This window comes from Dermacentor variabilis, chromosome 11, assembly GCF_050947875.1.
Source record: "Dermacentor variabilis isolate Ectoservices chromosome 11, ASM5094787v1, whole genome shotgun sequence".
In the NCBI taxonomy this organism is placed as follows: Eukaryota; Metazoa; Arthropoda; class Arachnida; order Ixodida; family Ixodidae; genus Dermacentor; species Dermacentor variabilis.
Genome location: NC_134578.1, coordinates 110,040,154 through 110,064,265, shown reverse-complemented (window position 1 = coordinate 110,064,265; position 24,112 = coordinate 110,040,154). Strand labels below are relative to the sequence as shown.

The following is a 24,112-nucleotide window of genomic DNA, read 5'->3' as shown; positions in this document are numbered from 1 at the left end:
GCACGGATTGTTTCGCCAGAAATGCAAGCTTTTTGTTGCAGCCCTGAAGGCATCGTCTCTAACGTTTTTGAAGTTTGGCTAATATATATATATATATATATATATATATATATATATATATATATATATATATATATCAACAGCAAATATCACCCATGATGGAATATTTTGAATTCTCTCTTCCTGCGAGTCACCGACACATACAGTTCTGAATGGAACAATACACAGTTGAAAGGGAATTTTATACACTCACAGTAAAGCGATGTCGGGTAGATAAGCACACATTGAAAAATTATTGAAAAAAGAACGAAGCTTTATTTTGCTGTCAACTAAGGCATCTGGAAGAGGGAAATTTGTTTCTAGGAAACAAAACGGCATGTGTATTTAATGAAATACGCAAAATTCCCCTCATTCATTCTGCTACGGGCTTCGGAAGAAGCTCCCACACTACGTGAAGCATGTCCTCCGAGACGTACCCTTCACGTTCAAGATTATTTAGGCTAAATGAAGTGGATGTGGCGTAAGCGCGATCGTTGTCTATTTCTCCGGGTCTTCCAAAGAACTCAAGGCTACTGTTAGTGTTCCACACCTTCTGGCACTGTTTGCTGTGGGACGGATGCTTGACGGTCACCCGAATGATCTGACTGAAAGGCCACTGAAGAAATTCGTCGATCACACCCTTGTGCAGCTGAATACGAGGATACAGTAACACGTGATCTCCCGCTTTCTTGAAGTACACTCCTGGCGACACGTGATAGCCAGATAGGTATATATTTTTTTCCGAGCAAATATGATGGCCTTCAGAATATGCTCTGTTTTTCATTGCTTCGTATCCCTTAGCCATGAACTCATATCGGTTAATATTTATTGTGTGTAAGGCCAGCTCTTTATGCAATGTGCTATCTCCTCCTTTCTTTTCAGTGTCCTTCACTCCACCAATACCAGCAACGCTTCCCACACAGTTTATGGCGAATGTCCTTGCGGTGTCCTGCAACACTTCCTTCAGCTCTTTTATTGAATCCGTTAAGGTGCCTAAAAGCACACGTGTCTCTTCGCTGTGGTCAATCAATCTTTTCTCGACTTCTCTAACTGAAGATAACGTAACTGTACATTGTGAAGTAAGGTGATCCAACGAACTGTTTCCACTTGGCCTTTGTAGCAGTGCTTCTTTGACCGTGTTTATGCAATGTGATATATCATTTAGCCGGTCATTTTGGACAGTGTGACCATTAATAACTTCATCTAGCCTGTGCTTTATGTCAGAAACTCCCACGTCTAAGCTTTCATTCCGAGCCATCATCATCGCTTTTTCTTCACTGTGTGACTTTTCTACAACACCGGACGTCAGAGACACCGCGTAGTCTCGGCATTTGCTCTGTAAATGCGCGGACACATTACTACGCAGCACCAGCTTTGAACATTTAGGGCACGATGTAGCGTGGTGCTCACAGTCACTGCAAAAATGCTTGTTCAACTCTGATGCAGGCAAAACAACGTCGCAGCCGCGTTCTTCATTCCAACATTTTATCTGAAAGGAAAGAAAGAAAAAGCGTTTAAGCAATTTTCCATAGGATCTTTATATTATTTTCCATTCTAACATATTCCATGTTATATAGTACCTTCGAACTTCCTGTCACACGAGCACTAAATAATGTTCTTTTAAGATGTTGACCATACTGCAGACAGAAATGGTTCGGAAGAAATAAGAAATGCGGCAGCGACAACCTCATTTGAGTGCGACATTACATGAACTATTGCTGTTTGGCTTAAAGAAGGATTTTCACTAATCGTGTTAATTTTTTTGCGGAAAACGCTTACGTAGAGCGATGCGTATACTACGAAGGTAACAGGCTGCACGGAATAAATATTTCAATTCAGATAATTACACTCAAATGGCGCTATTGACCCAAGGACGCACAGATACCTCAGAACACAAGCGGGCCACCAATCGAATTGCTATTTCAAGAACTCTAGCCTTTATATATCCATCCCTGTATTGACCTGCGCATACGAAGGCATGCACATGGCAGTCATTCTCCGTCATGCAAAATGTGTATTTATTTTTCTGATTCCACCAAAGACATATTACGAAGCTACCGTCAACAGGCTACAGGCTACAGTTTCTATTATACATAATGCCTGTATAATTTCTCTCTCTAGATTTGAGTTTCCCTGGAAACATCGTCTTCTAAAACATGGGAGTGCACGCGCTCTTATTCTAATGGGCTCGCTAAATACCTTTCATGCCCATTCTTCACGTTATTGCAGTACTAACGTGCTGGATCATTGAAACACTGTTCCGTTTGTCCTACAGACACCTAAGCACAGCTAAGTCGTATCTGGGAAATGACGTTCTCCGTACGGTCTGTAAACCTTGTTTTACAATAGGTGGTGCACTGGGGTCTATCGTGTTCTTCCACTCGACTACACACAGTACACAGCTTGCAAGGGGCACTGGAATGTAAATTCTCATTATAACTGTTGAATACTTTCCTCAAGTTGTGCGATAAGATCACTGCACTGGTCTCTTGTGGCTTTCTTCGCGTGCTGGTTCGCAACCTATGCCTTTTTCTTTTTGCTAGATGGTTTCACATACTCAAGTGATAAGACAACGGGGAAAAGCCGCTCCCGACAACCATGCTGTCCAAATTAAAGAAAGAAGGCATTGCTCGATCTCGCGCTCGCAGGGGTGCTTCAATGCATCCCTTATACAGGTCGCCGCTATGATCATCTTAATCAGTGCAGAGCGTGTTCTGTTAAAATAAATACTGGCGACGACAGTATACCGACACGGACAAGCCCAAACGTTCAACAGAATTTTATTTCGGTCAGAGGCGTAAATATAAAGAGTCTACTACACATTCGCAATGAAGCAACAAAGATACGTGCTCACCTGGTCTCAATGGTTTTCTTTTGGTTTGTTGCTTCATTGCACATGAGCCGTGAACTCCTTATAATAATGCCTCTGACTCAAGAAAAGATTTAGTTGAAACTCTGTGCTTGTCCGTGTCGATATCTTCTCGTGATACAGCTCCGCACACACTGCATCGAGGAGCTTCCCAGTGCGGTGTTTCAAATCCGACGGTATCTAATGTCTCTCTAATTGGACTGGAGAGGTGCATTCTCACGGCGGTTGAAATCTCTTTATGTACCGATGACATCCGAATATGGCGCTGGGGTAGCAACAGGTGCGTCTTACGAACAAGTTTCCAGAAAGCTATGAATTCCATTAAAACATTTCTATTCGCGCGAAGTCTAACGATGTCGCCAGAAAAGCGTGCCGCCCTTGCAGCCGAAAGCACACGCCTATCGATTCCAGTTCTTCTGCAGCAGGAGTTTCTTCGAGTACACATGCGCTTTGCTGCCACAGTTTCGGGTTACTCGCTTGCTTCACGTAGCAGTACTGTGGTGCTGAGCTTGGTCTCGCTGAATTGTCAAAGCCCTTCGATGCCGACAGAACCAACGTGTAAAAGTCCTTCGTGGTCCAATGTCACTTTCGTGCCTAGGTTCAAGAGCGAGACAAAGGTAGCACAAAAGAGATACGTAACGTTTTCGTAGCGTTTATCCAAGACGATAAGAACGGGTTAAAGAAGACACGAATGAGAGAACTTCGGCGGGAAAACGTCGTATATCTCTGCTAATGTCCGGCTTAATTGCTTTCTTGAGACGATCTAGAACAGGTCTGCAAGACGTATTCGAAAAGCTGGTCTAGAAATAGGATTGGGAAAGACACAAGTAATCCCTTTGCCAAAACTATTCGTAACCAATTTCTAAACGTTTTTAGGACGTTATCAAAAAGCTGGTCTAGAAGCGGTCTTGAAAGGTTTACGATCATCTGAAGCTAACTTTCGCGGGTGACGGGCGCGATCAGGCATCGTTGTTCAAAACACCCGTTTAGTTTCGCCTCACGCGACTGGCCTATGCCGCGCAGATGTCGTCAGCCGCACGGCCTAGGCCAATCGCGTGAGGTGAAACTGATCGGGCGTTTCGAACAACCATCTCCAATCGCGCCCTAGATGAGTAGAAGCGTCGGTGTCGACTGTAAGAGCCATGGCGCAGTGCCAAGCACTGTTCCCCGCATGGCCGGCGCATCCTCGACCAAGTCGCACGAAAATGAGCCTGTTAGAAATAATAAATCCTTAATACCGCCTTTAGTAATCTAAGATGCTTACACCCACAATGGGAATGACATCCTGCAAAGAACAAATGGCCACGTCTTGGCAGGTGGCCAGACCAAGCCCTTCATGCCAAGAGTGCATGAAATGAGAACATTGTGACAAAGCAAAAACACTTTATTAAAATGTAATGCTTATGCAAGGTTCGAACAAACTGTGTGAGAAATGCAAATAGAAGTAAAAGTATATCAACAATGGCAAAAGTCGCAGAAAGAATTCGTAATGAACTCGAAAGTGAACATTCACTAGTACATAAACAAAATTCCAAGTACACATACAAAATTGAACAGAAAAATCTGGAGTGTACTAAAGTGTCTAATTTATCATAGTAAAGTGCACGTGCTATTAGATGGACTAGAGTTATGCAGAAGTGACATCGGAGCGAATGGAAGAAGTAGACTGAAAAATGCAAGAGTATGAATCGGATGGTAAGTGCCTCCAAGCGATGTTACCAATCAGCTAGAAGCTTGAAAAGAGCACAAAAAGAAATACCACGGCATACCATCATAAAACAATCCTGTGACAAAAATTAAAAAAATGCGAACAATGCAAAATTGGGAATATTGCCTTTAGGATATATCAAAGAAGGTAATGGCGAGAAAAAATAACCATACAACAAAAAAGCAATAAAGTGAAATTAGTACAGAATACTTAAACGGGGGATTCAGTGTAACAAGTGAACGCTACTGTAGTACAGCGAACGATGAGACAGTAATGCTGCATCTTGCCACTCCAGAACGTGAGAAATGAATGCGCAAGCCTCATATTAGAAACCTACATAAACATGGAAATAAACTGGAATGCACTGGAAGCTGCATTTGTGTAACAAAGGAAGCAATGGTCATAATAAATCGTAAGTGTTTTATCTAAAAAGCCCTTTACAAGAGGCAAAGTTGTACCTCTCTGGCAAAAACAAAGTTGCAACGAATAATTTGCAAACAAGCAAATACATTAATTAGCACACTGACATGTCACACTTTGCGCACATCTCCAGTCTCCTAAAGTAAAGAAAAGCACTCTGAATGAGAAAAAACGTTTAACACATGTAGCCCAGAGCAAATTGTTTGCCAGTTCGCTCAAACTTTCACATCCAAAAACAATTGCCAAAAAGTCCACGCACAGTTCCACTGATGTTTACCAAGTCACCCCCACTTTCACGTCCAAAAATATTTGGCACACCGTCCAGGCAGAGCTTCATAGATAAACAGCTTGAGAGCACCCTACTGATTATTGTGCAGTCCCGCTGCTGGAAATAGAACTGCCGCACATGCTGGTAGTGGTTTCAATGTAGACACACTTGCTGCCCTGGACAGGTATGCCCAGATGTCTGCGCTGGTGCTCCATTTTGTCGAAGTAGGCACATTGATGCACTACGCTGGTAATTGAAATGTTTTGAATGCACAAGTATTGGCTTCACGAGAAAGACTTGCCCACATACCACCACTGGCATATATATGCACTTGCTCTTCACTCAGTAGCATTGAACTTAAAGTGTTCCCTATGTGGGAGCCATGTGTAAAACCGGTGTCACACGACCACTCTCGATCGCGATCAAGCCCGATCCGGATCGAAATTATCAAAGCGACTGGCTCACTCTCGTAGCTTGCGCAGAGGAGCCAATTAAGGCCGAGAAATTCGATTTCTAACGGACTGGATAGCGGCTAAAAAAGCCTCGTGTGAAACCGGTATCAAATAATGCACAGACGTACGCTAGGAAAATGTGCTGCACAAGGACAAAGAACTGCGACATGCCCTGTTGTGCGAAGCGCGCGAACAGAACACATGTATATATATATATATATATATATATATATATATATATATATATATATATATATATATATATATATATATATATATATATATATAAAACTGCGAGAGCGCTTCGCGAACTCCATGCGCACACATGGCACCCGCACGAACTCGGCAGGCCGCCGACGAAGTAAAGCGCGAAGGCGCACAGCGTACATTGCGACACATGTCCCAAACTGCAAACAATCGTACTACCTAAAGCATACAAGTTATTTTATACCAAGGGCATACTCGACTCACGTACGGAGTATCCACAAGCGAGTTATGCAGCGTACATGCTGTATCCATTCGCCAAATAGTAAGATTGATAACAAGCACAAAGCTACAAGGGACTCAATACATTGCTACCATTTGAGGTGTCAAATAAAATCGAATTTGGCCGTTTCATATATTGGACACAATATATGGACACATCTGGTACCCGGTAATACCATGAAATACCCATCACGTGGGTAAAGGGGGGAAAACGCAATCGAGAACCTGAAGCGCAAACGATAAAAGCATGGTATGGTGCACGCAAAATTCTGTCAGTGCGCTGTAGCGCGAGGGAAGAAAATAGGGCGAGCACTTGACCTCACCTTTTGGGATACCGCACTAGTACTGAATAATAAAATAAAGCCTGTTTGAACCTGTTCCCTTGTCTGCAACACTCTTGCTTAACGGGAGACTAAAATACCACAATGACGGCTCTATTGCGGAGATCGGCAAGGTGCGCAGACAGAAATTCTTCGCATTCTGCAAGTGCTTTCTTGTTAGGATCACGCATAGCGGCCAATCCCGACGCTAGGGACACACAGGCACGATTTCGTCCCTCTAACTTTCGTCCTTATACTGCCCTTAACGCCTTAATTACAGCGTCAGTGAAAAGGCGCCTCACATAACATGACAATAAACTTGAAGAGCTGATTAGTGCCCTCCACTCCGCGCCCTCCAATAGAAAACACTACTGATTTCCAAATTAAACTACACAAACAGATCGCACAACCCAAACTAACAAACTAACCGAACTGCACATTCAGAACAGCCGCTATCATCCACAGCGCAATGCAAGTGCGATAACGCTATTATGCCCGGCTCAAACATAATCACAGAATGTCGTTTTCTTGACAGCAAAGCACTGCAACACTTTCATGACAAAGGGCAGCGGCAGCACATTCAGAACAGTCGCAAACAGACTATAGTGCCATGCGAGTGCGATAACGCAACTATGCCCGGCTTCACGAATAACGTGGCCGCCTTGGTCACATACCAATTGAAAACACTACTGATTACAAAATTAAAACCACACAAACATATCGCACAACCCAAACTGATCACAGAATATCGTTTTCTTGACAGCACAACACTGCAACACTTACATAGCAAAGGGCAGCGGCAGCACATTCAGAACAGCCGCAAACACACCACAGCGCAATGCGAGTGCGGTGACGTGACGACGCCATGACGACGCGACTATGCCCGGCTCGCCCGGCTGCCCGGCATCACGAATCACGTGGCCACATTGGTCACATGATTTGACGACGGTATCGCCACCTTGAGCAAGGTTGGATCGCGCTGATGGGTTGTTGAATATTGTAGAAGCCGCTAAAGAGGCGGACGCGCCGTGGCGTGGCGATGGCGCCTTGAGTCGTTTACATCACGACGGACGCGCCTACATCATCTAACGTTGGTGCGCAGAATTCCTTCGAGTGTTACCAAATCCTCCCTCTATCAGTCACCGCCCTTCAGCTGCAGCCACTGAACTAGCTGCACTGTGGGACGATTTTATTTGCGTCATAGAGCAGACAGATTGAGTCTACGGCAACCTTCACCGACTCAAGAGCAGCCCTGCGGTTCCAGAAGTCGCCACGCATGCACGAACCTCGCAATAGACATGAGACGCCTATGCAATAAAGCTTGCTAACTGCACCACATCGTTGTGCTGCCGTGGCTACCATCCCACTGCGAAATACAAAGCAGCGTCCAAGCTGGCCTTGGTGGCAAATGTGGACAGGACACTTCGTGAGAAATGGTCCAGATGCCTCTCTCGATTAAAGATGCGGCGACACTGGTATTTGCATGCGCTTGGCGTCTCCAGCGATCCCTCTCAACAGATGCAAGCTACCAACACGGAGATTAATTTAGAAGGCCTCGTATTTTTAATGTGCACTTGCTCCCATTGAAACGCCGCCACCGCTGCAGCAAAGCCACTAAGCGACCACGGCGGGTGGTCGGCGGTAGTGCGGCTGCCGGTGAGGCCAGAGCGTAGCCATTGCGGCCATGCCTCTGCTACCATTAGGCCACATCCGTGTGTGACTGCTGTGTTCGGTGGCAGCGCATTGAAGTGTGTACACGCTAAAGACAATTCTGCATCCTTTGCAGCCATCCAAAGCAGCGGCCGAGATAATCAGCGCTACAGGCAAGATCTGCGACCGTCACGATTCTACCACGTGACGAAGATAGCTGGGGGCGTCGCTGTACCTTCCCGACGGCGGAAGGCTAAAATACGGTCCCCCTGAGCCCAGGCGTCCAGTTCGGCGGCAGCGCGTTGAAGTGTGCACACGCTTAAGACAATTCTGCATCCTTTGCAGCCATCTCAAGAAGCGGCCGAAACAATAAGCGCTACAGGCAAGATCTGCGACCATCAAGGCTCTACCACGTGACGAAGATAGCTGGGGGCGTCGCTGTAGCTTCCCGACGGCGGAAGGCTTAAATACGGTCCCCCTGAGCCCAGGCGTCCAGTTCGGCGGCAGCGCGTTGAAGTGTACACACGCTAAAGACAATTCTGCTTCATTTGCAGCCATTTCAACAAACGGCCGAGACAATCAGCGCTACAGGCAAGATCTGCGACTTGCGACTGTCAAGGCTCTACCACGTGACGAAGATAGCTGGGGTCGTCGCTGTACCTTCCCGACGGCGGACGGCTTAAATACGGTCCCCCTGAGCCCAGGCGTCCAGTTCGGCAGCAGCGCATTGAAGTGTGCACACGCTAAAGACAATTCTGCATCCTTTGCAGGTGAGAAATACTGTCTATTTGCTTTGAAATCGTCTTTGCAACTCTGCGCTGCTGCCGAACACGCCTGTTGTCGTTGTCCTTTTTTTTTGTATGAAAGTGATTGGATTGATACCTGTACTATCGTACAATGACGCCGGGGAAAGGGAAAGAAGGGGAAAGTGATGTTGCAGGCTTGTTTGCACAATTTAAGCGGGAAATGCGTGCTGAACTCAGGGACCTGAGAAAGTTTGTTCAGCACTGCAGTGACACGTGTGACGATGTCAAAGACGTGACCCGGGATCTAAAGGCACTAAGAGATGAATTAAAAAGCTTGGTGTCTGAGAATCAAAAACTAAAAGCTGAAAACAAGCAGTTATCTCTGAAATTACAAGAGTTGGAACAATATCAAACAAGTAAGAACCTTGAAATAAAGGGTGTTCCGGACGAGTGCGACTCTTTAGTAGCCATTCGAAAAATCTGCGAAATAGAGAGGCAGTCGATGAGAGGGACATTGATATATTACATAGAGTTCCAACTGCGAACTCAACAATCAAGAACATTGTTCGTTCTGCGAGGTGTGCTAAGAGAGACTCGATATTAGCCGAGGCTAAGAAAATGAGAATTGGCGCAAAAGACGTTGGCCTGGTTGGTGTTAACAGTGCAATTTTCGTCAATGAACATTTGACACGCCACAACAAGCAGTTACTTGGAGCAACAGTGGCAAAGAAGAAAGAGCTCAAATGGAAGTTTGTGTGGACAGCAGGTGGCAACATCCTAGCAAGGAAAGACGAAGATAGTCCTGTCCTGTGAATAACTTCTTCCGATGACCTTGCCAAAGTTAACTAAAGATTGTATCAGCTAATTATAAGCTTGCTTTCTCTTTACTGTAGATGAGTACGTGTGATGTATACACAGCAGAAGTATTTAACACCGCATTTAAGACCAAGCAAAGTAACTTCTCTCTGATTCATTTCAACATTAGAAGCATAAAAAACAAGCTTGACAGCCTACAAATTTTCTTGGAGTCTCTCGTTCTGAGATTTGAAGTCATTGTTCTTACGGAGACTTGGCTGACGATTACTGATGATACACCCGTCATTAATAATTACACCTGCATACGCTTGGACCGCGTAGGGAAAAGAGGAGGGGGTGTGGCGGTATATATCAGCCATAGCTATGCTTAGACCATTATTGAGGAGTACACAATTAGAAATGTATATGTTGAATGCTTAGTTATAAAAACATCTCAATTGCAGCTTGCTGCCATATATAGGCAACCAGCTGGTTCTAAATGCGAGTTCTTAAATTTTCTTGAGCAATTGATGCAGGTTTTTCAGACAAGCAAGTTACCTTTTGTGTTGGTGGTGATATATATAGAGAGAGATGCAAATGAGAGAAAGGCAGGGAGGTTAACCAGACTTAAGACCTCCGGTTTGCTACCCTGCACTAGGGGAAGTAATGACAGAAAGAAGAGCGTGACAAAAATAAAAGCGTGAGAAAAAAATATGAAAAGGGATGAAATGGGGTCCTTATAGTCTTTCTAATAGGCCACTGTCACGTAGAAAAGTCAACAAAGCCTTGACCGACTTTTGCTGAGACGACAGTTCACGTCGGCATTCCAAAACTAACTGTTCTGAAAGTGGCCTGTCGTCAAGGCGTGCCAACGTGGTCGCTAGTGACAGCCGGTGCGCGCTGTATTGAGGACAATGACAGAGCACGTGTTCGATGGTCTCCTCGCCGCCGCAGTGTCTGCAAGCCGCGCTGTCGTCCATACCGACTCGGAAGGCGAAGGATCTTGTGTAGGCGACACCAAGCCACAGTCGGCAAAGTACTGCTGTTTCTAGTCGGGAGAGTCCAGATGGGGGTCGAACTCGAAGGGATGGGTCCAGTCGGTGTAAACGTGTATGCTGTAAGCTTGGTGTGTTCCATAAAGTTTTGATGGATTCATTTGCAAGCACACGAATTTTCGTTGCACTGTCTGTTCTTGAGAATGGAATGGAGTCTTGCAAGCCCTTCTCATGTGCAGATCGTTCTGCTGCGTCGGCAAGTTCATTGCCCATTATGCCACAGTGGCTTGGAATCCACTGCAACGTGATGTCGTGTCCTTGCTCGACGAGGTGGTGAAGCAGCAGTCTGATTTCTAGAACTAGTTGTTCGTGGGGTCCTCGGCGTAAGGCAGAAACCAAACAATGAAGTGCAGCCTTGGAGTCAGTGAACACGCTCCATTTCTTGGGTAGTTCTTCAGAAATTACACGAAGTGCACAACGAATAGCAGCAAGCTCCGCGGCAGTCGATGTAGTCTGGTGAGAGAGTCGAATCTTTATGGTGGAAGGTTTTGCAGGAAAGATCACCGATCCTGCACACCCATTCACCGTGGTTGAAGCGTCAGTATACAGATGATGATGATCGTTGTACGTCTCGTACAGCAAGAGCAGTGAAAGCTGCTTGAGGGCTGGAGACGAGAGTTGGGCTTTTGTTCGTATGCCTGGCACGATAAGTCGAACCTTTGCTAGAGCCAAGCACCATGGTGGAAACGGAACTTTCGCTGGAGCTGTATAACCTGATGGAAGGTATGCACAATAGGGCAGGACAGTTTCACAAAAGGAAGCACATGGTCGATCCTCTAGCAGTGAGGCTAGATGATGGGCAGGGGCTCGAGCATGGTGTCCTACGTGTGCTCTGAGTGCTTCCATGACTATATGGGTCTTGGCTGGGAAATCGTGTGCAATCGCAATGGTTTCAGTCGTTGACAAACACCGCGGCAATCCAAGACACACTCTTAGCGCCTGGGCCTGGACGCTTTCGAGTGTGTGGATATTCCTTCTGCAGGTGTTGGTCAGCACAGGCAAGCTGTATCGCAAATACCCAAGAAAGAGCGTCCTGTACAGTTGCATCATTGCATGTACTGAAGTACCCCAGACATTTCCTCCAAGAAACTTTTTGAAGCCTGGCGCTTTTTGAAGCCTGGCGCGCACTTGCGGCCGTGTCACACCAGATGCCCACATGCAGATGTCATCGGCATACATTGAAATTTTAACTGTGTTCGGAAGTCGTTCCACGGGACCAATGAGTACAAGGTTGAAAAGCGTAGGACTCAAGACACCACCTTGTGGAACTCCATGGTGCGTATAATATTCCGAGGTTGAGCCAGATTCAGTAGAGCTTCAATAGAGACCGCCTATGTAAATAACTGCGAGTCCAACGATATAATGGACCGCCTAGGCCCACCGATTCCAATGCTTCAAGTATGGCGTCATGAAGAACGTTGTCGTAGGCTCCCTTTATATCTAAGAACATTGCGACAGATAACCTCTTACACGTTTTTTGGTGTTGAACATAGGTTACCAGATCGATAACGTTGTCGATAGAACATCGGTGACGTCGAAAACCAGCCATGGCGTCCGGGTAGATTTCGTAATGTTCAAGATACCACTCAAGTCTGGCGAGGATCATTCGCTCCATTACCTTCCCAACGCAACTTGCCAGTGCAATCGGTCGGTATGAAGTAATCTCTAAGGGAGACTTGCCAGGCTTAAGAAGCGGTACAAGGCGGCTGAGCTTCCAATCTTGAGGAACTTTGCCCTCTTGCCAGGACTCGTTATAGATATGAAGGAGTGCACTTCGTGCCCGTTCACCAAGGTGACATAGCATGCGGTAAGATATGTCATCCGGACCAGGCGACGACGACCGATTACAGAGGGCGAGCGCCGCGTCAAGCTCTTGCGTCGTGAAAGGCAGATCCATGCGTGAATCGCGTGAATCTGGAATACGGTTCAATGTAAGCGAACCTGTGCGACTTGGCTGGCCCGCAATCATAGCACAGAAGTCTTCGGCCACATCAATCTCTTGTCGGCGCTGGAATAGTGCTAGGGCCTTAAACGGGAAACGCTGTTCCGGAACAGAACGTAGACCTCGCACAGTTCTCCATATTTGAGATAGCGCTTTGCGGGGATCTAGCGACGCACAAAATTTCGACCAACGCTGAGCCTCTAGTTTATCCATGCACCGTTGTATCTTCTTTTGCATTCGCCTGGCTGTTCTGAGATCCTGAATTTACTTAGTGCGTCGATATCTCCTTTCGGCACGACGGCGAATCGCACGAAGCCGCTCCAATTCCTGGTCGAATTCAGAATACCTTGGAGAACACGTAAGTGTGCGCGTGGCCGTCTGTGCCGTTTTCTTAATAGCTTGTTGAAGTCCACAAGAGAGGCCTTTGTGACAAGCGTCCTCAATCTGGGATTTAAAGACAGACCAATCTATTCTTCGTATCGTGGTGAACGTATACGTGTTAGACATTCCCTTGATCTTGAGGTAAGTGGGGATGTGGTCACTTCCGTGCGTTTCAATGTCCAAAAACCACTTAACATGTCTGGCGAGGCGGTGGGAGACGAAAGTCAAATCGAGGCAGCTGCTGTACGTTATTCCCCGCAGAAATGTTGGAATCGCGTCATTCAGCAGGTAGAGACTATTGTTGGAAGCTAATGAAGCTAGTCGTCTTCCCGTCGCGTTAACCTTTGAGCTTCCCCAAATGGTATGGTGAGCGTTGAAACCCCAGTGATAATCCATGGACCAGGTTGTGTTTTCAAGATGTCTTCTAGTCTTTTGGTGTCAAATCGACTTGATGGAGACAGATACACCCCCAAGAGTGCAAAGGTGACTTTCCTATTTTTAACAGTCATGCACACATACTGATTGTCGTCATGATGTTGCACCGGTTGGACGACGTAAGTGAGTTCACGGCGAATAAACACGACCACCTTGCTACTTTTGATGTCGCTTGATGAGGATATTGTCTCGTAGCCGGATAGTCTCCTTGGATGGGATAATCTTGGTTCACAGATGACAATGATTGGAAAGTGGTTAGTGAGAACAAATTGACGAAAATCGGCGATGCGAGATCTTAGACCTCTCGCGTTCCACTGAAGGATCGACGCTTCTTTGACCTCCTTACGAAATGACTTGTGATTGTCAGTCATGGCTTCACTCAAGGCTTGCTAGGACGGGGCTCAGCGCGTCGAGCACTTGTAGTCCACTACGAGCAGACGGAGTGTCAACGCTTGTCAGCATGGCCCTGATGACATTCACAATGGATCGCAGCGCCGGGATCATTTGGCAGTCGACTGTTGAAGCCTCACCGACAGAAGCGGGCTTCGATGGGAGCATCAAGCGTGGAGGCTCCTTAGAAGACTGAGAGCTTGCAAGCGCCGGCCACTCATCCACGGGGGCAGCAGTTCCCCTCTGAGGCCTCCTTGCGCTCTCGGGCGTTCCATATGAAGATGATGGCGTTGGCGCAAGCGGCGCACGAGCTCCACCCTGTCTTGAGCGTTTCCGTCGATGACGACGTCGAAGCCGGATCTTTCCTGAGGCTTCTCTATGGGTTGAGTTATCCCTCACCATTTGCTTCAGAACTTCGAACTCTTTTTTGATTCTTGGGCATTCTTTAGACGTCGCTTCATGGCTGCCTTCACAGGTGCCACACCTTAAGTTTGTGGCACGGCACACATCTACCGTGTGTGACTCCGCGCACCGGGGGCATATTGGGGAGTTTGTGTAGGCGCCCTTAACATGTCCGATCTTAAAGCACTTGTGGCATTGAAGCGGCTTTGGGATAAACCGTCGTACGACATGTCGGAAGTGACCGACCTTTACGTGCGAAGGGATGGAATCCCCCTTGAACACAATCTTGACACAACGGCTGTTGCCAAGTCGGCATACGTGCGTGATGACCATTCCTTCGTATGCCGGTTTGATCAGAATTGGCAGGTCAGAGTTCGAAATAGCCAAGTCAACATCGTAGATCACACCTGCAGTGCAGGCCCCATCCATAGGCATGACCGATCGTACTTTTATGTTGCCCAAATCTGTTATCTGTCGCAGCGTCTCCAGCGTGGTTCCACGGGTTGTGTCGACAGCTAGAACAATCTTTCGTGTGTTCAGCCGGACTTCCTTGGTTTCGTTAGGCGGCTTTCCCTCAAGAAAAACAGAGAGAGCTTGCCTGTTCAATACTCGAAGGTTGACAGAAGAATCCACTGGCATGAAGAGGATGGTGTGCGGCCAGCGTTCACTACCTGCCTGCATGGTTGACGTACTCGCTGGTGGCGACGCCTTGATAAGCCTCCTTTTAGCCCTTCGGCTCCTCACCGACACGAAGCTGTCATCAGATGAGTCGTCACCTGTGATTGAGTAGACCTCTGTGTCTTCGCTGGTGCTGGACCAGGTGCCTCGTTTCCTTGAGGAACTTGTTAATGTAGTGATCATGCCAGACGGGCCGGCAATAGGCTCTACATCCATGGCCACAGGAGTAGGAGTCTCTCTTGAGCGGTCACTGGTGGTTGACCAGGTGCCTTGACTCATAGAAGAGATTGCCGTTGCAGACTTCTGGCAGCACGGGCCTGCGGAACGTTCCGCGTCCATCGCCTCAAGCCAGGACGCAGAAAATGCCCCAGAGACTGATGAAAATTTGACGAAAACTGGCTAGCTGGGACAGATGCGTTCTAGCACCGAGTAACTTCGTCTTCGTCAGCCGGTGGTGATATAAATATAAATACAGTTAGTAATGACCAGTACGCGATGAATTACAAGAGCCTGATTATGTCATACGGATGTGAAAATTTGATTTCGGTTCCCACACGCATTGGCCCTAAAACAGCTACAGCGATAGACATCTGTGTTACGAATATCAGTGTATCAGAAATAATAGGCGGAGTGATAGTTAGCGACATAAGTGATCATCTACCCGCGTTTTGTGTTGCTGATCACTTCACACGCAGACATGTTGTAGTAAGCAAATATCGAGTGATAAATGACAAATCGCTTGAAAACTTTTTTTTGTTAGTGGAGGCCATAAATTCGACTAGCGGGTATGACTGCAGTGATCCTAAAGATGCTTACGAGCAATTCTTCAAGAAGTTAAATGTAAGTTATGATGATGCGTTTCCTTTACAATGTGGCCGAAACAATAAGAAAGCAATAAGAAAACCTTGGATTAATCCTGCACTATACGGAAGAATAAGAGAAAAAAACAAAATGTATCACACTTTTATTAGTACGCACGATGTAAACCAATTTAAGGACTTCAAGAAGCTTCGAAATAAACTAATTTCAGATGTAAAGAAAGCAAAAGAAAATTATTATGAAAGTTTGTTTCTTCGCCATCAAACTAATGTAACAAAGATATGGGAAACAGCAAACATATTGGCAAGCAGAAACAATGCCATAACCAGCGTACAAGAGATTGAGATAAATGGAAACGCGATAGCTGGGCACTGTTTGGCAAACACATTCAATAAGTACTTTATACAGTCAGGAAAGGCAGATAGCGGAATTGTAGGCAGTCAACAGCCAACAAGACACATCAGTTCTTATCAAATTTGTTTGTTTTGTATCACGTCTCCCCGCAAGAGACTGAAGAGTTACTTAATAGAATAAAACATGGCGCCACTGGTTATGATGAATTTAGGGCTGAGCCAGTAAAGTATGCTTCTAAGGTAATAAAAAACGTTCTCACCTATATCAACTTAATGTTCGATACTGCTATCTTCCCTGACCAACAGAAAATAGCAAGGGTTGTTCCAATCCACAAATCCGGAGACAAAAACGCCCTTACAAATTATCGGCCAATATCGGTATTACCTGTTTTATCAAGTCTTTGAGTGGGCAATTACTGATCGCATAACAAAGTTCTTAGAGAAATATAATATCATATCTATTTCGTAATTCGGATCAAACTAAAAACACAAGTCAACTGAACAGGCACTACTTCGTGTAAAGGAGAAAATTATTCAAAGTATTCAAAATAAGAATTTTACTTTAGGTCTCTTTCTAGATTTGCGGAAAGCATTTGATTCGGTGAATCATTATATTCTACTTCTAAAACTGCAGTGTTATGGAATACGTGCCATGTCATTGAAATTAATAACCAGCTACCTTGAGAAACGCTTCCAATTTACAGATGTTAATAATTATTCCTCGACGTCGTTAAATGTAACAAATGGAGTACCCCAAGGATCAGTATTAGGTCCTACCCTGTTTTTGTTATACATTAATGACATAACTCAGATTGACAACACCCTTGATATAGTAATGTTTGCGGACGATACTAACGTATTTTTTACTTCACGGACGAAACGTGAACTTCAAGAAAAAACTAATCATTATCTACAAAACCTATCCAAATGGCTAAATGATAATTGTCTACAATTAAATGCCTCTAAAACTAAATACATCATTTTTCTTCTCCAAATAAACGCGACCAACGTGACATGCATATTACGTACAGAACCGAGATTATTCAGCAAACACCTGAGCAAAAATTCCTAGGCGTTTGGTTCCAAGAGTCTTTGCTACGGTCATGTCACGTCGACCATTTGATAGTCGATATAGCTCGATCAATAGGATGTATTAGAAAGATTTCTACATTAATACCTCTTCGGTTAAAAAAAGAACTCTTTATTATACTCTAGTATATTCTATGATTGCCTACTGTTCGCAAGTATGGGGCGCCACCACTCAGCGCAACTATAATAGATTAACGGTACTACAAAAGCGCGTGCTACGTATTTTTGAAAATTATGCAGGAGATAACCGTGACTTACGTACCAGGGAGTTATTTCTGAAACACGACATGCTTATGGCCAATCAAATTTATCTCTATAAATTAGTGCAACATATACACACCACAAACATATACAAAGACAGTGATATGGTAGTTGAACATAAGTACGGGTTTAGGCAGCATAGGAGGACGCTTCCGAAGATGAGGACAAATTACGGGAAACAATCGGTAACGTATCAAGCTATACAGATTCTAAATAAACAGAAAAGACATACTAAATTGGGCAGACAGCCGTGGTAAACTTAAAGGAATGTACAAAACGTTCCTTGTCAGAACAGCATGTGTATTTTAGACTGTTTTACATTACTTTCTACTATGTCCATGACATTCCTGATTTTCTTTTTTTTCTGTTTTTGTAAGCACAATGTACTGGTACATAATCGTTCTCTACATATCTGTAACATGATAAAGGGTCTACTAGCTATCTAACACATGAATCCTGTGTGACCTTTTCTATATGTATATCTATCTGCGTGATCTATGTACACATGTATGCATTTCATACTACTTATCTGATCTATTAGAAGTCACTTTTTTTCCTTCGTCGGCTGTAAATTGAGTGCAACTGTAATTTTAATATAATGTGCACCTTACTGTATATGTTATTGTACGCGTAAATGCTTTATGAACTGAACGGGGGCAGGGGCCCAGTCAGGCTATTTCAGCCATTAGGCTCTGTCTCCGCAGGAAATGCCCTGAAATAAACTGATTTTTTTTTATTTTGACATCACAGAAGTGGGTCCAGGACCAATCCTCTGTGCGGCACGGAGAACTCCCGATTTGCGAGCGAAGCCGGCCGGTTCTCCTCAAACAGGTTTCGTTGAGTCGCCGTGAAGCTAACATGGACGAACATTAAAAACACTCCCGTTCCGCGGTAAACTTGTAGACGCACATGCATGTTATTCACGGCTTCGTTATCACAGCTTGCGCTTACGATTAAGTATAGGATGGAGCAGGTATTCGCGATACTGATTTGGAAAGCACTGCGAGTCGAACGCACATGGTGCAAACCCACACAAGCCGACAGCCCCACGCTCCTGGCATCGCGCTTGAAACGTTGAACACTGTACTTGAATATGGCTTATTGGAGAATAACAGTAAATATTTGAGTACAATTTAGTAAATCAGTACGTTTTTTGATGATTAAGACACGCAACCTAGCCTCCTTCGCCGTGAAAGACCAGTTGCATAAAAAAAGGTCGCAGAACAAGACAGACGAGAAAAAGCACAGGAAAAGTGTAACATGCCTGCATTAAAGTAGACGATAAAAACGAAAGTAGTACACCCTATGCCGCACTAACGGATGCGAGTAAGCTTACGCGAATAGAAGGGCAGTTCATAAATCAGTAGCGCTGCCGCATACTCGCTGCTGGCTCCGCTCAACATATCTGATTGCGCGCGAGTTCCCATAGCTTTCAGTCAGTAGTGAGGCTTATAGCGATATAGAAGTGGGATACGATACATACAGACAACAGTGTCAAAGTATTTGCTTCTCCTCACGGTTTACCGCGTATGTAATATTTCCATATTTGCTTTCATCTACCTTACACGTGATTCATCAGCTCTAACAGCAAATCACCCCTATTTATAAAAAGAATGCCCATTTTACTTTCTAAATTTATCCAGTGCATTTTGCTAAAATGACCTGGATAAAACTGACACACGAATTCGCTCACTCGTGCTCTCTTACCTTGCGCCTCAGCAGGTTCTCCAACGGAAAGTCTCTCCACTCAACGTCCTCTGGAAGAAACTGGTCACCGTCGAGTAGACAGGCGTGTCTGTCGTTGAGTAAGCACTGCTCGTAGCAGTTTTTGCAAAGCACGTCTCGACAGGGCAGAAAAACTGTCTTTCTGGGCAGCACACCACATGCGCCGCATATTCTGTTAGCAGAAACAGGCTCGACGAAATGCAAAGGTCTCCAGTCCAGTTCCTCGGTAAAACCGCACAGCGTGTACAGCTTGCCTTGAGAAGCCATGACGGACGGCGCATACGTCGACTGCGAAACGCCGTGCCCACGATTCTGCGGAAACATGGAAGCGTTGCGTACGCGCTATATCCCGTCAGCTGTTGCCAAGGCTACGATCACTCTGATAATGCTACGGCCAGTTCCTGACTGTTCAAGGCCAGGACGCCGCTCGCTCCGTCTCGCTCGGCGCCGCGCGCGCTCCTTCCCTTCGGGTATGCTTGGGGTGTGGGTGGCTCGAGCCGAACTTGTTGAAGGGTGTGTCGTCTCCTTTCTGCTGCCATGCCTCAACCACAGTTCTTTCTCATAAATCACGAGAGTCAATAAAATTTGGGGCTTGGATATCGCAAGCTATGTAGCGTTGAACGGGGCTACTGGTTTTACAGTGCATATACGCGCCGTGTCTGTCCATAAATTTTGCGTAAGAAGAATGTCTGCAAATTCGATACGCGAAGTTGTGTTCCATGCTTGGCTGAACACTTAGCATTCCCTTGGAATTTTGCTATGAGAGACATTGCCTTTTACATGAAAGAAAAGTCTTGGTAATTGGCGTCAGCATGTTATCCGTGTTAAGGCCAGAATACACGGAGCGAACTTTCACGACGAAGTTCGGGCGGCAGAAAATCAGCCGCAGCGCGACGCCGTATGTTCGTCGGGCTGCGCTACATGAAGCGAAGACACGGCGGCCGCCGCCGGCGAGCCGCTGCGTTGTTATCAGTGTGGCTAGACGAGGCAAATGCGCTGTAGTGAAACACATGATAAAAAAAAAAAACTTTAACAACTATCATCCCTTTTGAATTGCGGAACACTGTAAAAACACGCAAAATTTTGTTTAGAAATGATTTCTAGTGTTTTTTATGTGTTTGAGACATTCATGTGCCGATGTAGTTTAAGGAAAGCGGCGATGCTATGCGTTGTGGCAAAGCTGGGCGGTTAAACAACTCTCGGCTCCTCCAACTCCGCGGCTCTGTTCTATGGCTCGACGCGCGCGCGGCCGCGCCGCTTTGGATGCCATGAATACGAAAAGCGGAAGGCCTGCGTGAACGATAGAGCGGCATGGGGCTACACGGGCAAGCGGGGAAGCATAGTCGGAAGTCGGGGCGGATAGCGAGACCTGATTGGCCCACTCTGGGGCGCCGCTCGTTTGCCCCTTCCGGTGTCGTCGACGGCCGACCAACTTTCCTGCGCCAGCTAGATCGGCGGCGAACGACGTTTTCTCTTCCGCCGCGCTTCCCGCGTACGCCGCCGGGCGTCGAACGACGACTATTCGTCGCATATACGCTCCGTGTATCCTGGCCTTTAGAAAGACTTATCCCAGCGAAGCTGACATCATGATTCTTATTACTCTGGTGAGTCGTTCTAGCCAGATATGGTCATTTATTAATGCGTAAAAGAAAGAGTTAGGCGCCCGTTTTTTATGAAAAAGTTTGCTGCTAGTTTCACCCCTCTCTGAAACAGGCCTCCAAAAAACGAATCGCTCATGGCTGCTAACACGACGGCACGTCATGTAGAGTATTTACATAGTTAATTCGCAAATACCATAGTAGAAATCACCTGAGAGAAAAGTCTCGTTAAGATCGAGAGCCGATCAATTGCAAGCGATGAAATGTTTCATAGTGGCCCTCAGTAGCCTTTATCGACAATATGGCACACCCATCACGCAACGGTAGCACGCAACGGTAGGAACCGAGTGTCGGTATGGCGAGGCACGCTTTGTTCGTGAAATCCATTACTTTACTACAATTTCAAATTGAAACCATAAAGCATTTTTTTGCAGCTGCAATTGGAATGGCTAAAATATTCTCGAGCTACTACAGCGCAGCTTAGATTGCATAGAAAATGAAAATTCAAGCACTTTCTGTCTCACCATGCCTCGATCTAGCGTTGTTTAAATATGCAAACAGAGAACTATTCGCTCCGTCGGTACATAAAAGAGAACCTCGTCCAACTGCAGGCAAAATAAAGTTTGCTCCAATCCAATCGCAAACATTCATAAACAGAACACCAGAAAACTTAGATATATATTCACTTGATTTTTGACCCTCCAAAGGGGAATTATATCTTCAATATGTCCCATACTACTAATGATTGACGCTTCGACTTCTTTCTGGCTGCAGCACGCGGTCCAACAGGCATATTTCGCTGAAAAATTTAGGCCGAATAGCCTGTGTCAGTTCGCCAAACAAATTCGTCATGTATATTCCCCAAGCTACAAGGACCAGTAAATTCTCAAGTGAGTTGAACGTGTAGCACAGAAAAGGGAATTGGTACAATCCATTTTGTATTCTGTAAATAGAGGTAAGTCTTCATTAGCTTTACTTCAAATTACCGCCGCTTAAAATAAACACGTGAAAAATCGCCTAATCTTAAGAAGCTGTCAAAGAAGCAAGTTGTGCTTGTAGAACCTAACTGCAGTAACAGTTAAGTCCTCGTGTTACTGCCGAGCGTTTCTGTGAAGAAACGCGAAAATTCGATATTACACCATGAACTACTCGCCGTGAGCAAACCAGTTTTAGCGGATTGTAACTGTTTTAGAAGTCATATATTGCCAGCGTCCGTGACATACTTGTTGCACCGCGGCAGGCATGGTATCATAACTGGATTCTTATTTTGTATATTTTTGCGGTTGTCGATTGAAAAACCCGCAATGGGCTGGTCTGCGCTCCTTCGGCTGGCACTGTAGCGTTGCCTTCGAGAGCTACATTGTCGTCTAAGAAATAAGCTCTTTGAATAAATTTTCGCAAATGAAGACGTCGTAAAAATATATTTGAGACGAGCGCCATAAGTATACAAGCAGAGCGAACGAGGGCGAGCAAACGAAAACACCGCAGAAAGCGCCCGGACACCGCGCGAACTGTAGCAGACGACAGGCGCGAGTCCTTGCCCTGACGTCACGCGAGCGGCGCTCGCAGCGCCCCTGTAGTTCGTTCTCGAGGCTAATAGATGTAACGGTGTGGAAATAATCTTATTCGGCTAGCTGCGTAAGTGTTGTTACCGACAATCTTATCGCCTTTTTCGGATTGGCGATTTGTAAAGGTCGCGAACGTTAAACTAAAGGCTGTGGAAAAGCAATTTACTGACACGGCAAGGAGTAGCCTACGATGGAAGCCCGACTAACTGCGAAATGAAAAACCATTGGACGAAGAGAATAAAATCTTGCAGAGAGCGTCTGGATATTTTTAATCAGAAGCTTTCTTTTCAAACCATCTCTGTAATTCCTCACTGTGGCTGCTGGATGTTGCTGCAGATTTGCGAATCGCTCAATCCTTGACATAAAATTTAAAATATTTGCCTAATTTGGGATCGAACCACTGTCCCCCAAGTAAAGCAGCCTAATGCTCTATTCATTAGACCACAAGATTTCCTTCGAAACTACAAGCTGGCACTACCATTACGCCCTATCGCACGTGTACATCGATGGCAGGAAGGCCAACCAGTTGGATCACCGCGTGTGTCCAATTGCGCAGGACGGCTGCGTGAGGGAACATTCCCGCTCGCCTGTTTCCTTGGCACCAAAGACATTGCAATAAACTGTGTAAATTTATATAATTTAAACAACAGCTTCAAACAAGCCTCGATTCACTTGTTCCCCTGTCACACTGGTCACACGGGCAAGCTTAAGTGCACTTTGAGCGAGTGCATTTCGCCACTAGTGTCATTCGCAGTCTGCCGCACGGGAAAGCTTACGGTCAATTACAGCAGAGTGCACTCGTCCTCAAGTGTGCTTGGCGAACATACTTCGTGGCGGCGAAGTGTAAACACTTCGCCTCATTATCCTCATTAGCACTTTATCCTCATTAGCAATTAGAAAAAGTATCTTGAAAGTAATCTTGAAAGTATATTCAAAAGTAGTTTTTATTTACCCAATAATGTGTTAAACCAGTGGAAATGATGCCAAGTGGAAATCGAACATACAGACACTTTGTAGACTTTTAGGTCAGGAAAAATAGTACTTGATAGTACCCAGAAAGCCAAGTAAGACTCGAGCACAGGGAATGCGGCGAGCTCGGTTGTCGATCGCCTAAAATGTGATCTACGGGTAAAACGCATCTCATAATAGTGCGAATCAATGTTTGGCTCATTGACGGCACATTGCGGTAGGTATGCACTTTACTGTCGCCCCTGGCTTGAAGAAAAATAAAATTATGTGTGACCAATGTGGGAATCGAACCTCTGATGTCGAGCACGGCAGCGCGCGGCTCTCATAACTTCGCCACGATCGCTCCTTGAGGCTGTTTTTGCTTTATTTTTTTTTTGCTGTTGGCGGTCACAGTGAAACACTTAGAAGCCGAAAACAAAACGAATGATTTACATCGAAAAGATCAAATCTGTTGAATGCTTCAACTCTCAGTAAGTCTGATTACAAATGCTCGCAAAATTTTGAGCGAAAAGCGGTCCAGAACCAATTGTCACTAACATCGGCAGGGGCTGTTATGGGAGCAGCGACTGAAGCGTGACTAGGCGATGAAGGAAAAAATATCGATAAAGAAAGACTGCCTTTTAATAGAAAACAAGACTCAACTTCAATTTATTCAGCGAAATTCAAATCTGCAATGAATTTTCTATGATGCGAC

General features: G+C 45.5%; 1 protein-coding gene across 1 annotated transcript; it reads right to left on the bottom strand.

Moving 5' to 3' along the window:
- Nucleotides 1-298: 298 nt before the first annotated feature.
- LOC142564027 (TNF receptor-associated factor 6-like) lies at nt 299-19,878 on the bottom strand. The gene is made up of 2 exons (XM_075674838.1): nt 19,266-19,878; nt 299-1,528 (listed from the first exon to the last, which is right to left on the bottom strand). The coding sequence occupies exons 1-2, from the start codon at nt 19,605-19,607 to the stop codon at nt 413-415; spliced, it is 1,458 nt and encodes a 485-aa protein (XP_075530953.1). The 5' UTR covers nt 19,608-19,878; the 3' UTR covers nt 299-412.
- Nucleotides 19,879-24,112: the final 4,234 nt, after the last annotated feature.